Source organism: Myiozetetes cayanensis, unplaced genomic scaffold (genome assembly GCF_022539395.1).
Source record: "Myiozetetes cayanensis isolate MyiCay16 unplaced genomic scaffold, myiCay2020 scf2-11, whole genome shotgun sequence".
NCBI classification, from domain to species: Eukaryota; Metazoa; Chordata; class Aves; order Passeriformes; family Tyrannidae; genus Myiozetetes; species Myiozetetes cayanensis.
In genome coordinates, this window is record NW_026087411.1 from 46,284,710 (window position 1) to 46,302,365 (window position 17,656).

General features: G+C 37.2%; 1 protein-coding gene across 1 annotated transcript in view; it reads left to right on the forward strand.

Annotated features, from left to right (window-relative positions):
* The window catches only part of PRKN (parkin RBR E3 ubiquitin protein ligase), a 705,198-nt gene that overhangs the window by 211,214 nt on the left and 476,328 nt on the right, over positions 1-17,656 (forward strand). Inside the window, exon 3 of the mRNA XM_050316170.1 lies at positions 14,086-14,314. Coding sequence (XP_050172127.1) covers positions 14,086-14,314 — 229 coding nt within the window. The remainder of the gene's footprint in view (positions 1-14,085; positions 14,315-17,656) is intronic.

Sequence of the window (17,656 nt, forward strand, 5' to 3'; positions counted from 1 at the left end):
GGTGCAAAATTCCACATTTGAGTGCCTTATGTTCGTCTCTTTAAAGGTGATAAATAGCAACAATTAGTGCCCTGAGGCAGTTTGTGTTCAGGGCTTTGAGTGTGCATCTTACTGGATCTTGAATACACAGCTTGGGTGCTGCATTTCCAGAAGCACTCAAAATGTGAAGAAATGCAGCTTGAACCCAGCAGAGGAATCTCTCATCCTGCTTGGTTAGTGAGAAAGTGCCATCCTGCCATATCTAGAAAGCAATATTGAACTGGCAGTCCCTTGTGACACCCAGTATCCAGTTCCTGAGCAATGGTCCTAATTACTTGCAGATAACATTGCAACCTTTAGCCTAGTTTGTTGCTCCTTCCCATATCAGTCACAGTACAAGTGAAAGCAGTAAAAGAAAAAGTCAAAGTAAAGGAATTCTTGCTGGTACAAATTTGCCTACAGGTGTGAAAGCCATGGATGCTCTGAGGACTGACTGTGTCTAGAACACAAGTAAACTGAATTTCAGTACTCTAGCTGAATTTAAAAAATACACATTTCCAAACATTTTAGAGATAGAAAAAGAAATATTTAATGATTTCTGCCTGCTGCCCTTTAACTTACACAAATATATCAGCATTGAATAAGGGCAATTCCTTCCCTTGGTAGGAACACAGGAAAGCTCCCAGATGTGTGGCCCTCTGTATCCATTCAAACAAGCCCATCCATGTTTCCTCTGCATCTTTTCTGTTTTCAGTTCCAGTGCTGGCTTGTTTGAAGAAAGAATAATTTATGCTATGCTTGTAAGGGTTTTGGTTTTACACCCTGTTAATTGCAGCCAGCCAACTCTAGCATTGAGTGGACTCTGATAAAAGTATGCGAATATATGCTCTGCATCACTCTTAACTGTGTGCTTGTAAACACATGCATGGTGTCACTGAATTCACTTCAGAGCTTTTCTCACTCAAGGAAAAAAAGATGAAAACAAAAGAAAAGAAAAAAAGAGAAAGAAATGTGACTGTGTTTGTCATTGGTGTGAATGTTCTCAGTCTCTTTTTGAGAGGGACCTAAGTTGAGGCCGAACAAGGTCAAAGAGCTTTAGGAAGCTGAATGTGTAGCATCTGTTGTTACACAGATTGCAGTGTTGACCCTTTGAGGGATAAGAGCAACATCACCTCTTACTTCTCAGTAAGATGAGATTTCCAGGACTGATAAAGCTGGTCCCTGGCTGAAGTCAGAAAATGTTCTCACACCATGAAACAAAAACACAAAGAGGTACTGCGAGGGTAAGTGGTGCAACTTGCTCATTGGAGTATCCATCCACTGTGATAAAAAGTGTGCTAAGAGACAGGGATGATGAGTGTTGTTCTGACATGATAATCCCTGTCACAAAGAGCTAGAATCTCTGCTGGTAGTCTCTCTCTTTTCTCTTATTGAAGTGTGACAGTCAATGGCTTTTTTTCTTCCCTTTATTGTGTGGCTGAATTATCTGTTTTCCAACTTCAAAATGTGTCTGTACTGTACTGTTTGTTCATCTGTAAGACAGAGATGTTTTACAACTCCAGGCTTACAAAGCTTAATTCCCATTGCTAAGGAAAGTTCACAGGAGTTTGTATGCTTTCTTGGCGCTACTGTTAACAAGGCATTTGTCTTTTTTTTTTTTAAATTGATTTTTAGTGGAGCTAGCTAAGCAAGCCAGGTCTGCTTCTCTGGAGAAACCACTGTTGTGATTTTACTAGATACACTGGTAGAAATTTAACAGCTGTTTTAAAACTTGTTGAATCTCCACACTGTAAGAAAAATGGTCCACTAATCTTTTAAACTGAAGTGGTTTAGTTGTTCAGAGAGAGCAGCCTACGTTTGCTGATATTCATTTAGTCATTCTGTGGCACTTTATGTGTTTCCTTTAGTTTCTGTAAATGTAAATAAATGTAGCTTCCAGCAAATCACTGAACAGAAGTCCATAGCTGGCCAGCAGTTGTTACTATTTTAATAAATCTATTACCTTTAAATGGCAGTAGTACATACCCCTCAGATAATCTGAAATGTGTCTGCTGATGCCTTTGATGAGAGCTCAGCATTAGACAATTAGTGTGTGTCTGGAGTAGCGTCTTAGTTCGAAACAGGAGTCAGCTTTTGAAATGGATCTTCTGTTCATCCCCATTTACCATGTTTGGCTTGTGTCATGGAGCATCCTCAGAGCAAATGAAGTAGATGTCTTTTGACTGAAACTAAATAGGGAGATGAATTTCAGAACTTCATCTATTATAACTGCAAAAGAGAAGCAAGAGTAGAGGTAGTCTAAACTCAAAAACATCCCAGGCATCCCCAAAACCTTAGCCCACAAACTTCATAGTGTGGATGTCAGGTCCTCCATGCAAACCATTTTGCTGTGGAGAGCTGCTTCTTTTGGTCTCCACTCCTTGTTAATGCAAGTTAGGTTGCTTTCTTGTTTACTTAGACTTAGCCTGATAGACATGGAGATATTTTTCTTGCACGTGTTTTCAGAATCCACATGGAAAGATCTTAATACTTCTAGATTTTCTAGATGTTCAAATTAAGAGTTAGAACTTATATGTGACATGCCTATAAAAAGGATTTGATATGTTGTAAACTGAATGTATGAAGAAGAGAGAATGCCATGATACAAAAATCTTCAGAATAATTTTCAGGAACCTTGTTTCTAACTGCATCTGAATACTGAACTTCTCATAGCTTGATGCTTTATCACTGAAGATTTCTCTTTTAGAATTGACTTGCCTCTGGAGGAAATTGAACACTTTTTTTTTCTGAATAAGGGTAAAAGTACACTCTTAAAGCAGGCTTCCTTTTTCTTTTTTATGGGTTGTTATTCTCTTACTATAATGTTCAAAGCTATCTTTCATCTGTGACTCAACAAGGTGCTCTCCCTTTTATAATGGTGCATTTAATATACAGGTTGGTTATTTAGCAGAGTCTGGATTCACATTTATGTAATTTTTTCCATTTATGTGAGACTTTCTTTGAAAAATCAAACAGATTACTTAAAAGTATAAAAAGGATCTTTTCATCTTAATAATAAATTTAAATTATTTATATTATATCTTCATAGTATTTACCTTGCATGTGTCAGTGTATTATTATGGTTTCATCTGGGATAGAGTTAATTTTTTTCCCAGTAGCTGATGTGGTACTGGGTTTTGGATCTATCATGAGAATAAGGTTGATAAACTCACTGATGTTTCTGTTGTTGCTAAGCAGTATTTACCCAGAGACAATGACTTTTCAGGTTTCACACCACCCCAGCAGTGAGCAGGTTGAGAGGCATAAGAAATTGTGGGGAGACACGGCCAGGACAGGTGATCCGCAACTGACCACAGGAATATTCCATTAACATGTGCTATCATATATATGTCAGTATATAAACAAGGGGGAAGCTGACCAGAGGCTGCTGCTCAGGAACAGACTGGGCTTTGGTTGGTGGGTGGTGAGCAATTGTGTTGTTTATCACTTGATTTATTACTATTATTTTTTCCCCTTTCTTTTCTGTCTGATTAATCTGCCTTTATCTCAACCCACAAATTTTACTTTTTTTCCCAATTCTCTTCCTCATTCTATTGAGGGGTGGGGGTAGGTTGGTGCAGGGAATCTAGTGAGTGGCTGTGAGGTGTTTAGCTACCTGCCAGGTTAAAACACAACATGAGTATTCTCCCTTTTGAAATAAGACACGATTGCATATGGGATGGAAAGTAAAGAGTTGACAAACTATGCCCACATATACTGGGCATAGGGATTAACTTCTTACATGTTTTCTGATATGGCATGGATTCCCTGTCAGGGATTGTGAAGAATCTATAAACTGTCTGTTTTGTAACATACCTAACTATACGTCTGGCAAACGCCTCCGAGTCTCTTCTACCCTCAAGTAACATCCAGCTGGATATGTAAGAATATCCCAGAAATCAAATCTAAGACCATTTTCACTTGTCATATAAACTGCTAGGTTAAAAGCAAGTCTTCAGATAAAATCAGAGGAACCTCTGGAAAAGACTTGATTTCTTGTCCATGTTTATACTAGTGAGTTAAGAAGTTCCCAAGTAAGCCCACAGAGGATGCATAGTGCTTTATTTATGGCTGTTCTCAAAGCAGCTGCTCAAACTGATATATAGATGCATGAAGTGGGACAAGTGGAAGACCAAAATGCTCTTTGGTTGGGATGTATACCAGGTGCTGGCCATAAAGCATGAAAAAGACATCTGTGAATGACTAGTTGCAGTAATTGAAATAAATATTTATAGCTATTAAACTTTTGATGCGCTAGACAATAAATTCATAGGAAAGTTTCTACAGTGGAGTATTAACTATATACAGGAATTCTTTCAGAACTCTTTGGAGAAGGGAATTTCCCAAATTCCTTTCAAATACAATTTATGTCTCATTAATGTCTTGACACTTACTAGGTGAGGCCACTTTTATATCTACTCCTCACATGCTTACTCATGCTTAATTTGTGTGTTAAGGGCGGACAGAGAAGTGTGACCAGATTGGCAATGTCTGCCTTGCTGAGAGAAATTCTTCCCAAAGAAGAATTTAAAGGGAAGAGGAAATAAAAATTAAATCTTATGTTAATCAAAAAACATAAAGTCCTGAGGCCATGGTGCATGACAGAGACTGCAAACAGTGTTTGTGAACAGAAAATGTCTCACTTTTGAGACCGTTTCTGAGCTTAGTACCTTTTATCACCATTTAACCGAGACTAATATGTGCCCACATGAAACTCATTCAAGCGTTTTACAGAATACACTTGTTACTTGTTCTGTTTTGGTGTGGCTAGGGAAGAGATTAGAGCAACAAAAAATACAATCCATACCTGGTAAATAATAAGCTTTCTCTTTTTTTATGTTTCCAGCTGGAGCTAACACGTTTAGAGAATATAAATTCTATCAGATAGTTCAGTGTGGAAAATGAATTAATAATGAGGTGCACTCAACTGCATTTAGGGTGCAAGCAAACAGTCATGAGAACGTAACTGTATTAATCTTTAATGCAGCATTATAAGTTTTTTGTTGTCTTGTTGCTTTCTATACAGGTATTATTATAAATGGTGTGTTTATAGGTTGTTCTTCATGCACAGTATATGAAATTACAAGAGGGAAAAAGTTCTTCATTTATTGAGGAGAAAAGTTTTATGTGAATTTAGTGTTCATTTGACTATTTCTCTTCCATTTTATATCAACATGAGATGTTCTTAGTGTCACTGTGGAGATACTAATAGCTTTGTAAACGTAATATCAAAAATATGACTTTCTTCTGTGCGATTTGCAGATCGTTATGCTGCGTTTTGAAGGGAATAAAAATAATTTAAGCAGGTACTGTAATGTTGCAAACTGTCTCATATGCTGCCAAGGAAACATTTTTATTTGTTATAGAGGTTAATTTATCTTTTGGGAATTTGTTCTATAAGATCTACTTTCAGGAATCTGCATTCATATTAATGATGTCGTGGTATTAGTGATGCCATTTAGAAATATGTGTATAACATTGGAGAGGTCTTCGATTGTGTACAAAAAGTAATAACCCTGCAGAGTTCCTAACTGAGCATTATCTCTGCATTCCCTCCACTGAGCTAGAAATTAATATTACATTTTTGTGTCTTATAATGTGAAAAAGATGGAAATGAAGCATAAAGTGATTTATAAGTGAAGGAGGAGGGGGAATTCTGACTTATTTTAAATTTAGTGTGAGAAGTATTAAATACTATTGGTTGAATACATTTCCATTTCCAGCAAATTAATAACTCATTAAGGGACTAGTCAGTATAAAATGTAAGTTTTCTATTTCTCTTTAAAGAGTATCATTCAGAGCAGAACCTTTGTAATATGTAACCTATTGTGTTTCACTGTAATCAGAGGATTTTATTTTTGTAAAAGCTGGTCAAGGCTTCCTGCTACATGGAAGGACCATTAGCTAGAGGAGCTGTAATAAATCACACTGAATCTACTTATTTCCTCTTGTTTAACATCCACTGTTCTCTTTGCTAAAAACCAACAGAATCCTAATTTAAATGTGTATGGCTTAACTCCTTTTGTATAACATTACATAAAAAAGTGCTTGATAGAAAGTAAGCAGCAAGCATGTTCCATGTGGAAGTTCAAAGCAATAGTAAGATTTATGGTTTTAAGCAAATACCTTGGGAATTTTAGGATTATGTTTCCTTACAAAGTGTAAATGGAGTTTCTTCCTCTCTCCTGGCACTTACATATGGGAAAGAGTCTCTAGAGATGTCTTCAGAAAGTTCAGTCTCAGAGGAAGAGAAAATATATAGCAATATATACCAATAGGACTGCTATACTTGCTGTTTGCTGTAATCCTGAATTATCAATTGGCAAATACAATCAGGACTGTGACAACTTCACAGAATATAAATATTTCTTTCGGGGAGGTTACATAGAGTGGCCCTGATTTCTTACTCAGGAGACTTCTCTGGATTCCTCTAAACTTTGTTTGTCTGTGTAAGAATAATTCACAGATTCATAGAATACCAGATTGGAAGGGACCTCAAGAGTCATCTGGTCAATTGTTCTTGGCAAAAGCATGGCTAGACGAGATAGGCCAGCACCGTGTTCAGCTAAATCTTAAAAGTGTCCAACGTTGCGGAATCCACCACTACCCTGGGGAGATTATTCTAATGGCTGATTGTTCTCATTGTAAAAAATTTTCCTCTTGTGTTCTGATTGCAATCTCCCCAGGAATAACTTGTACTCATTATCCCTTGTCTTTTCCATGGGACTCCACGGCAAAAAGGACTCTACTCTAATAGTAGTCCTTAAAGTACTAGGTTTTGGGCTTAGAAGGCAATGAATCTTTTTCCATAGCACATTTTTTGTGTGTATTTCCTTTTATTCCATTTCTTTGGCACTGTGAATAGTTAAACTACCCTAAGAACTGAATAAGAAAAGATGATAAAAATTAAGGTACAAATATTCTGCTAAGTGAAGGAGTTTCTGCCTTTTCATCACATTTAATTGAATGTGTGGTGCTTTCAATAATACATCTATTTTTCCTACTATTTCTAGGTGTTGCTTAGCACCCATGATATTCTGAATGCTAAAGAAGCAAAGTAATGTATATCTCTGAAAATGTTGAAAAGGTGCATTGAAGTCAAATGTATATGTATTCCACAGCATCATAAAATAGGAAGTAGTTTCTGATTGCTGGAATTTAACTGCTATATGGTCTGTGCAATTTATGCCCAGTGGTGTGCTGGCTTTTTTCCCTTGCCCCATGGGGAGCAATATTTGGTTCACTGCTACTGAGCAGACAGAATTCACACAAATGGATGGTGATATCACATCAAAGTGCTGATTTGCTTCATTATTTTAACAGTGATTAATTTTCCCTTCAGATTTTCCCTTGTAATGACCTGCATAAGAGTCTCTGAGCCCAAAAGTTTATGTAATTTTTCTATCTATATCAACTGGTTAAATAAAAGATGTTAAATCTTCTTGCAAATCTTGGTTCCAATTTCTTAAACCAATGTGACTCAACAAAATGTTATTGCTATATCTGTATTTTTTATTTTAGGTAGTTTCTACTTTCAAGTACTTCATATATCAGCTTTAGCTTCCTGTGTAGTAAAGTGTATTTTTCTGTTGTTGCTTTCTTCTTTTTGTTTTTTTGCATTCCCTATGATCAGGGAAAGAAATAGTGTTGCTCTTCCAATTGATTTTCTTTCTGTGTCTGCTGCTTCTGAGACTTGGACTCTGTCCTTGTGAAAGGGTTACTGCAACAGTACAGAAAGTCTTGGTGGGCTTTTTTCCCTCTTTTCTGGGAACTTCATGTGCTTATTTTTCTGTTTAGAAGGCCGTCTTTAATGTCCCTCTACATTATCCATGGAAAAAGATTTTCCCAATAAAATTGGTGTGTAATCTGTAGTTTTACAAGGGTCCCGTTGGGCTATGCATGCTCTGGACAACAATTTTATTATTTCATTCATTCTACAGATTAACAAGACCAAACTGTTCCCCTTATTTTCCTGTCTGATGCTGAAATGCAGCACAGTTAAGAAAAAAACTTACCAGAAAGCCAACCTTTTGGTTCTAGTTGATCATTCCTAGAAGTTTAAAATACTTTTTCTTGAGCACTGACCTTGTGTGACTCTCTTAAGGAGTGGTATCAGGCAGTCTGTTATCTGCTTGATCTAAATAGGGAGCAATTATAGAAACTGTTATTGTTTCCACAGTAGGCCCCAGAGATCTATGGGCAAAGATGTGGATCTACAAATAACGTTAAAGTTGGAAGTTCAAACTGAATCATGGGTAGTAGTGGAGTGTGAAGAATTTCTTTTTGTGATTTTTCAAATTCCTTTCCAAGACAAAACACCACGAGAAATCAGCTTTTTAATTTTCATATTCAAAGCTTCAAATTCACACTATTCTCTGATCTAGTGCTTCTTTTATTAAGACCATTTCAAAAGGTGTATTGCACTTCATAAAATATGACTTCTCTAGTGGGCTATATATTCATTAGATTGAGAACATTTCTTTCAATATTGATATTACTATCAAAATATGTTGTCAAGAAAACATTATACAGAAATCTTTTAGAATCACAGAAACATAGAATAGTTTGGGTTGGAAGGGACAATAAAGATTATCTAGTTCCAAGCCTGTCACCATGGACGAGGATGCAACCCACTAGATTAGATGGGCCCATCCAGTCTGGCCTTAAACACTTTCAGGGATGGGGCATCCACAGCTTCTCTGGGCAGCCTGTTCCGGTGCCTCACCACTCGTTCAATAAAGAGTTACTTCCCAACATCTAATCTAAATCTCTTTTAAAGTGTTCCCCCTTGTCCTATCATTATCTGCCTGTGTAAAAAGTCTCTCTTTCTTTTTTTTTTTTTTTTTTTATAAGCCTCCTTTAAGTACTGAAAGGTTGCACTGAGGTCTCCCCAGAGCCCAACAAGAGGATTTCAGAGTTACTGAAACACAGTCATCTTTTCCCTCTTCATCATTTAGCTCAGTCTCCCCAGTTGACCTTCTAGTTAGCCCACAGCTGTCAGCACCAAAGAATATTGTGTTACTCACTCAAGATGTGCTGACTCAGTCTTGTGAAATTCAACTTGAGAATTCAGAAAAAAAAAGAAAGAGAAAAAAAAGAAAAAGGCTTGAATGAAACAAGTTTTATTGCTTCTGCTATGAATTCAGTTTCCCAAGTTGGCCATACCCCATTCTCTCTAAAGAATCAGTCCTTAACACTAGGTTTCATTATTTCTGGATTGTCTCAGCTCCCTTTGCTCTAGTGAAAGGAGATACTTCATAATCTACAATATATACACTTGCAGTGTTCCCCTTTGGAATATGGATCACAGGCATTAATTTGGATCAACAGATAAGACAAGACAATATCTCTAGAATCTTTAATAGTAGATACTCTCAAAAGAATATTTCCTGAGGCATAAAACAAATACATGAAGAAAATGAAAGTGACATTGACATAAACAATTGTATCTTACAACAGTAACCTGAAGCAAAACCTAAATATTTACAGAAATAGTTTGAATTCTACCTCAAAGAAAAAGCTGTAGACCTAACCCATCTATTGTCTATGAAATTAAGTCTGCTATAAAGCATTAATCACCCAAATTCTGGTCAATGCTGGGTGATATTCCCATCCAGATCTCTGCACAGTTAAGATGTGATCACAACCCTTTTTTATTTTCTTCTTTGTTTATCACTTGTTTTGTCACTTTTCTCACAAAAGTTGGGAATTACTTTCCTCCTTTAAACACAAGCCAAATTCAATTCAAATGTAGTCAGAAACAACATTACAAAATGGGTGATTTGGATTTCCTTGTTTACTGTTGCTCGGTGACTTCCATATCAAATCTACAAATCTATAAAGTGTATAAATCAGAGGATGTTGTTTCTTCCTCCAACACAGAATTTATCTTTGAAAAATTATCCTGAGATCTGCTAATTAGGCTTGCTCATGATTATTATCTGCACTATCATCATCAGTACTGATGTTCAATATTTCAAAGTTTGTTTTTGTTTTTGATTAAGACGTACAAGAAGGCTAAAACACAACAAGTTCATCTGCCCTTTTAAAATGAAAAGTCTTATCAAGTGAAATCCTGAATGGATGTATAGATGCCCAAAGTGCAAATTTTACATCTTTTTTTTTTTTTTTTTTTTTTTTAAGTATGTAGTTCTTGATGTTGTAGGAGAGAGAGTAGTAGGTAAGATGGAGTTCTATTTTGTCAGCCCTTCCTTTGTTTCTGAGCTAACCACATAAGCCTTCAGCTTGCAAAAAAAGAACTGGAAAAGATCGTGTACTTTTAAAAGATCAGTCAATTTTAACCAGGCATCTAAATGTGTACAGCAGTCAAGATCAAGCAGGAGTGCTTGAAAAAGGTTGTGGTGGTGTGGGGGAGTTTTGTTTTATTTAAGCAGCCCTCGCCATTCCTCTTATTCTCTCATATGCACCATCTCCTCAGTATAATTGTTGCACAGCATCAAGCTGTGAACTGAATCAGGAACTGATGCAAGCTTTAAAAAAACCAAACTGAGAAGGGTAGTAGATGGTGGGAAAAAATGAAAGGCGGGACAGGGTCTACTGAAAGCAAGCAAAACTGCCAGAAAAGATGGTCATTAAAATAGAGTGTGACTGGCAGTTTATTAGGGGTTTATGAAGGTGTGAGGTTTTACCTATATACCTGTTTTTCTTTTTTAATTCTCACTGTAACTGAGCAAATCACTTTTGAGCTCCTCATTTGCCTAGATTACTAAATTCATTATTAATTTCTCTTAGGTTATTAAATTCCTTAATGTTATGCATCATTCTTCGTTGGAGAAGTTTTAGAGTGACAGACATGTTTTGGATTTTTTATTATGAATGAAATTATTAAGCTATTTAAGGGATCTTGTTAAAATGCTGAGGGCAACAAGCTGTACCAAAAAAAAAGGGACCTTTAATGTCAACATAATACTTTAAAGTTGAAATCTAATAACTGCTTTGATTGAATATTAAGACTGCAGCGTCTTTGTTTGACATATCTCTGCTAGCTGATTACTGCTTCACTAAGGAGAGAGCGTGCTATTAAAAATTCAATTAAAACAAAACAAAACAACAGATTTTTATCTTTTAGAAATGCACTGCAAGGGTGGAGAGAGAAGTACTGGGAAATAATGAAAGAGAATGAAGGAAAACCACCAAACAGAGAGGAGACCAGAGTAGAAAAAGTGGTAGAAGAGAAAGTGGGATAATAACAAGGGTAGAAACAGCACTAAAATATCTATAAAGGAATTTTTTGCAAGTAAAAGTGCATGCAGTAATTGCATGTATAATATACACTACTATAGTACAAACTACAAATTCTAAATATTCTGCAGATACAGAGGCAAATGCTTCAGAATTCTCTTTCTGTTCCTCCCAAGTGTTATCAGCATTCTGTCTTGACATTTCATGGCAGAGATGGCCAACCTAATGATGCTGCAAAGAGTTAGAAAATTAGTTCCCTGAGGGAAATTCAAACTACTTTCTGTGTAGATTGATGATTGTGTGTGGTTCATTCATGATACTGGAGAACTAGGTATGGGTGTCCAGAAGGTATCACCCAAAAAAGAATAAATTTTGTTGCAAGGTGCGCTGTGGAGAGATCAATGCAAATCTTTCTTGAATACCCTAATTTATAATAGGTCTTCTAAATTCTCTGTGATTTCTAATTCTGAGGTAATATTTTGCTTTTCTGTTCTGTATTATGAAAATGCTGTACAAGATCTGAATTTTATCCTGATTTATCATGAATAGATGTTTCTTAAGATCCTTATTCACCCTGTTTTTTTCTAAAACAAAAGATCTGGAAAGACTATGTAAGAATCACCTCTGTTGAGGACTGAAAAAGAGCAAGAGCTTATGTATATGTGAGACAACAAAATGGTTTGGGCTAAAATGGCTAGCAATCTTTTTGTTTTATCAGCAAAGACTATAGCAGTCGTGAGATCTTCCACAGGCTTTTTCTAACTCTTAAATCAACAGTTAAATCTCATTTTTTGAAACAATGGGAAACTTATACTGAGTCTATATCTAAAACCAGATTTAGACTGAAAATTACAACATTAGGGAGAATCGCAGAATCACACAAAATATGCTGAGTTGGAAGGGCCCCACAAGGATCATTGAGTCCAGCTCCTGCACAGGACCATTCCCAAGAGTCACACCATGTGCCTGAGAGTATCATTCAAATGTTTCTTGAACTTAGACAGGCTGGGTGCTGTGACCCTTCCCTGAGGAGCCTGTTCCATTGCACAACCACCCTCTGGGCTAAGAACCTTTTTCAAATACCCAACCTAAACCTCCCCTGGCACAACTTCAGCTTATTCCCTCAGGCTCTTTCACTGGTCACCACAGAAGAAGAGATCAGTGCCTGCCCCTCCTCTTCCCCTCACAAGGAAGTTGTAGACTGTGATGAAGTCTCCCCCCAGTCTCCTCTTCTCCAGGATGAACAGACCAAGTGACCTCAGCTGCTCCTCATACGGCTTCTACTCAAGGCCCCTCACCATCTTCACTGGCCTCCTTTGCATGCTCTGTAATAGCTCAGTATCTGTCCTGTATTGAAGTACCCCAAACTGCACACAATATTCAAGGTGAGGCCGCCCCAGTGCAGAGCAGAGTGGGACAATCCCCTCCGTTAACCGGCTGGTGATGCTTTGCCTGATGCCCCCCAGGACACGGTTGGCCCTCCTGGCTGCCAGGGCACTGCTGACTCATATTCAACTTGCCATCAATCAGGGCCCCCATGTCCCTTTCCGTGGCACTGCTTTCCAGCATCTCATTCCCCAGTCTGTCTGTACATCCAGGGTTGCCCCATCTCTAGTGCAGAATTGGGCACTTTCCCTTGTTGTACTTCATGTGGTTGGTGATTGCCCAGTGCTCCAATTTATCGAGGTCTCTTTGCAGGGCCTCCCTGCCTTTGAGGGAGTCAACAGCTCCTCCAAGTTTTGTGTCATCTGCAAACTTGCTTAGTGTCCCTTCTAATCCTTTGTTCAATTCATTTATGAAGATGTTGAAGGGCACTGGGCTCAAGATGGAGCTCTGTGGAACCCCACTGGTGACAGGTCACCAGTCAGATGTCACCTCATTCACTGTTACCCTCTGTGCTTGAACTGTGACCCAATTGGTCATCCACCATATGATGTGTGTATCCATCTGTGCTTTGGACATTTTGTCCAGAAGGATCCTGTGAGAGACAATATGGAAAACTTTGCTGAAATCCGAAAAGATTACATCAGCTGGCTTCCCTTGATCAGCTAGGTGGATTACCTTATCATAGAAGGAAATCAGGTTGGATAAGAAGGGCATTCCTCTTATGAAGCTGTGCTGGCTGTGACGAGTGACTGCATTGTCTTTCAGGTTTTTTACCGTACTTCCCAGAATAATCTTCTCCATAACTTTACCAGACACTGTATTTAGACTGACAGACCTGTAGTTTCCAGGGTCCTCCTTCTTGCCCTTGAAAATCGGGACAACATTTTCAACAACTTCCAATCAGCTGGAACTTCTCCATATTCCCAAGACTGCTAAAAACTCATTGAGAGAGGTTTTGTGATGACATCAGCTATCTAAAGAAGTAATAAATATCAGTCTCCGTTGGTAGCATCATCTTCCCTGTTTCTGTTTATAAAAATGCTTTGTAGTAGCTTGTTTATGAACTCTCTGTGATAATCAAATTTGACCCTAAATTTCTACGTTAAGAGAGTGTATCAGCTTTATCTGTGCAAGTGCCTATTAAGTGTTGAATATTAGTAGTGCTTAATTTAGTATTGCTACCTCTGGAGTTTTTCATTTGTGCCAATAAACCAGACTAATTTAGAGCTGTTGGCTCTGTCCACCATTCCTTTGTTAAATGTTTAAAACTTGTAAGTGCTGTGACCCTTTTGCCAATGCAAGTAATCCTGATTCCAGCAATTTACCCTTGTCACTTTGCTTTAAACTCCATTACCGTCCACTGAAATTCTCCACAAAGTGTCTTGGAGACCATTTAGCAAATAACAAGTTGGAGATAGAGGAATTTTGTCCATTATGTCACAATTAATTACTTACTGGGATTTTTGTTTTGTGTTGCAGAAGTGTGACTTGGCCCAGCAGAGCATCGTTCATATTGTTCAGAGCCCACAGAACAAGGAGAGGACAGAAGATAACTGTGTTGGAGGCATTCTAAAAACCTTGGAAAGAGAACCTGAAAGCCTAACTCGCATAGATCTCAGTACCAGCATCCTTCCATCACTCTCTGAAGGTTTGGCTGTTATTCTGGATCCTGGAAAAAACAGTGTTTCTCTTCCCTCTGAAAAATTAGGTAATTCAGTGATTTAGTATGTTTCAATGTACATATCTGAATGTTTGTCTGCTTCTTTTTAAGGGTGAACAGTTCTAGTTCTACACCAAGGGAAAAAAACCCACAATATGTGGTTTCTTTCAGTTATTGAACAAAACACTACAATATTAAGAGGTGATCAGAATCCAATTTTGCCTTGTGCATAAAATGAGTGTATTTCCTGTGTTGTTCCTGTCTCTAACCTGTATTATGCTAATATTTTTACAAAGTAGTCTCTGTAAAATTTCCATTACAGAAGTTTCCTTAACTAGAATATTGGGCAGTTTATGCATTGCAAATGTGTTTAATTCCCAATCTTTTGTGATGTTTTCATAACCATACATTTTGTAAAAATATTTACAATAGATTTACTGTTTATTAAAACATGGCTGGCACAACATGTGATGATGAATGATATTATGGATTTTAGTACCTCTTCATCCACCAAATGATTGCCGAAAATAGCTTCATCATGAAAAATAATCTGAGGCACAAGTTAAGTTACTGCAGAATGTGTGAGGCTATAATATTTGAAACTGTTCATGAGAGAGAAGCTCAAGTCCGGAGCACATATAAGAATCTCTTAGCAATTACATGAGTCTTCTCAGAGAAACCCCCTCCTCACATAGTCTAGATAACCCTTACTGACAAATGCATTATCCCCAGTGAAGATACATCATTCTGTTCAATACCAGATTCTGCTGTGATTTATTGTAATAGTCCATCAGAAATGTCATTTTATGAAGAATAGTACAGATACCCTTTTCACACAGTAAAGAAGGTAATACTAAACATACAGATTGAGATTATAGAAAATAAATTTTGAATACCACAGAGATACCTCTGTGACTAACCTGACCACAGAAATCATTGTGCTTAACAAAATGGCTACTAAAACTGTTAAAATAACTTCTAGAGGATTTAGTAAGTAACTGGTGCAGAAAATACACAATCCACGGCAGGGTCACAGACGTATTCCACAACTGACTTGGTCAACCCCTCACTGCCAACTAATGATGAATGAGTGCAGTTTAGGAGCAAATTAGTACCCAGCTTAATGATCCACATCTCCCAATCTGAATGAGTAATGAGATAAGAGGGGTGCATGCTCATTTAAATCCGGTAAACTAGGAACAGGGCTTCAGGCTGGGCTTACTCTCAGAAGAAAGGCAAAAAGGCAAGCTTTTAAACGTTACCACTTTTTTTTTTTTTTTTAAATAGCTGTGCTTGACTCTACAGAATAGTTTATACATGTGTATAGCCTTTCAAAATTTGTCATGTGACATGTTTGTCCACAGACTGCAAACTCTGTGAAGCCAGGTAAAAACTGATTGGTGTCTTCTACTGACTGGTTTATTGCAGCAAATATTTTCATGGCAGAATGAAAGCTGAGGAAAAAAAATATATTGATAATATATGTGGACTACTTTTATCTGGGGTTAAGGTTTATATTATTTTTATAATAGTAATAAAAAAAAAAGAGCTATTCTACTGACCAATAATTCTGTCTGGAAGGATGTTAATAGTAAGTACTTTTTAAAGGCCTGTTGTCGTCTTTCCTTGTTTTCATTCTCACTATGGCAACTCGTCCTTTTGTCCATTTAGCTCTACTGCTTTTGTTCAATGTGGGGGATTTTAATGCTGGTTTTTTTGTTATTATGGGTTTTGTGTGAGTTAATTTGTAGATACGTAGTCACTTAATTCCCTAAATTAAGGGATAGTCTGGATTAAAAATAATCCAGTAAGAAAAAGAGAAAGAAAGAAAGAAAGATTATTCTAGAGATCAGTTTTCCAATACACTTTGCTGTGTAGTGAGGATTTCCTTTGACACAGCTGAAATGACTAATAATAGTGGGAATGAGTGGCTGAATAAGGCAGGTGACATCACTGATGGATAAAATTATGCTTATCAAGCTCTTGTTTTAGGAGGTGAAGGGTTGTCGTGAACAGTCTACGGCAGCAACCTATACAGCTGAACCAAATATAATCTTTTTTTTTTCTCTGTGTGTGAGAGATACTACCTGATGAGTAGTTAGCAAGTTTAAATGTACAATTTAATAATGATTTATTAATGATTAACTTATTATTGTTTAGTCTAACATGCTACACAGCTGTTCTGTAATTGTAGCAGTAAACACTGAGGCTTCATGGCTCCTTAAGCCTAAGTTATTTCTGTTCGTTACCACAGGACGCTGAGCCAGTGTTCCTGGCCTGCTTTTGTGGGTTTTTTTGCCCCCTTTTGAATTCTGTGGAAAAAAGTTTGTGGTAATTTTTGCATCAGAAAAGGTTCTCCCAGAAGCTTTTGCAGCATTTGGCTGCAGAAACAGTATTTTTAAGCATTTATTGGAGGTCAAAATATAAAATTTTGCCAGACATACCAGGAGAGAGGCAACTCTTGTTATGTTGTACTGCTCTCATAGAAGCAATGTACTTAAGTATTATAAACTGCTGCACTTGATGAGACAAAAGCCCATATAGCCTGGCATCGTGTCTCCACAAATGGCTTTTATTTGCTCCTTGCAGAAGAGCATAACAGAACATCCTCCTCCCAGCTCACCCCTACTGTAGTGTGAGTAATGGCATCGACTCTTGACTGGTCTGGAGAAGCATCTTACTTGCATTGTGTTTTTAGAGTACAGCGCCTATTTCTCTATGAGAAATTCAGATGTTTGAAAGTCATTAATATTTTTGAAAAAAAAAATACAAAAATGGATCCAGATAATCTCTGTATCAAAGATTTCCAGATGTCCTCTTTCTGCAGAGTAAGGTAACAAAAATGCCTTTTTCTGTTGGTTTTTTTCCCCTCTTTTTTTTTTTTTTTTTTTTTTTCTGAAAACACTACATGATTTCTAATGCTCATGCGAAAAAAGCTCAGCTCACCTCCTCCTAGTTTACTTCTGTCCAATGTCTGGGACAAAGTGTTTTGATAAACAAGATGTAAGCAAATGAACTATATTCCATAATGGTTGCACATCAGTAGATACATATTTAGGATGAAGAGATAATGATTGGACTCAGTGATCTTAGAGGTCTTTTCCCCCAACCTTAACAATTCTTTGATTCTCTGATTTTTACCTGAGAAACACTAAATCTGAAAAACATAAGGATTTGTTTGGCTCATCAGCTGAATATGAGAATGCATCATGATGCCAGGTCCGAGAGAGCTAATACAATTTTTGGAAGTATAAACAGTGGAGAAAACATTTTTTCTCTGCTTTTGACACTTTCATAACAAAAACTAAAATAACACACTGTTTTCATGCCTAGACTGTTAGAAGATTCATGAGAATAGTCGTGAGAATCCTAAAAAGTTCAGTTCATAAT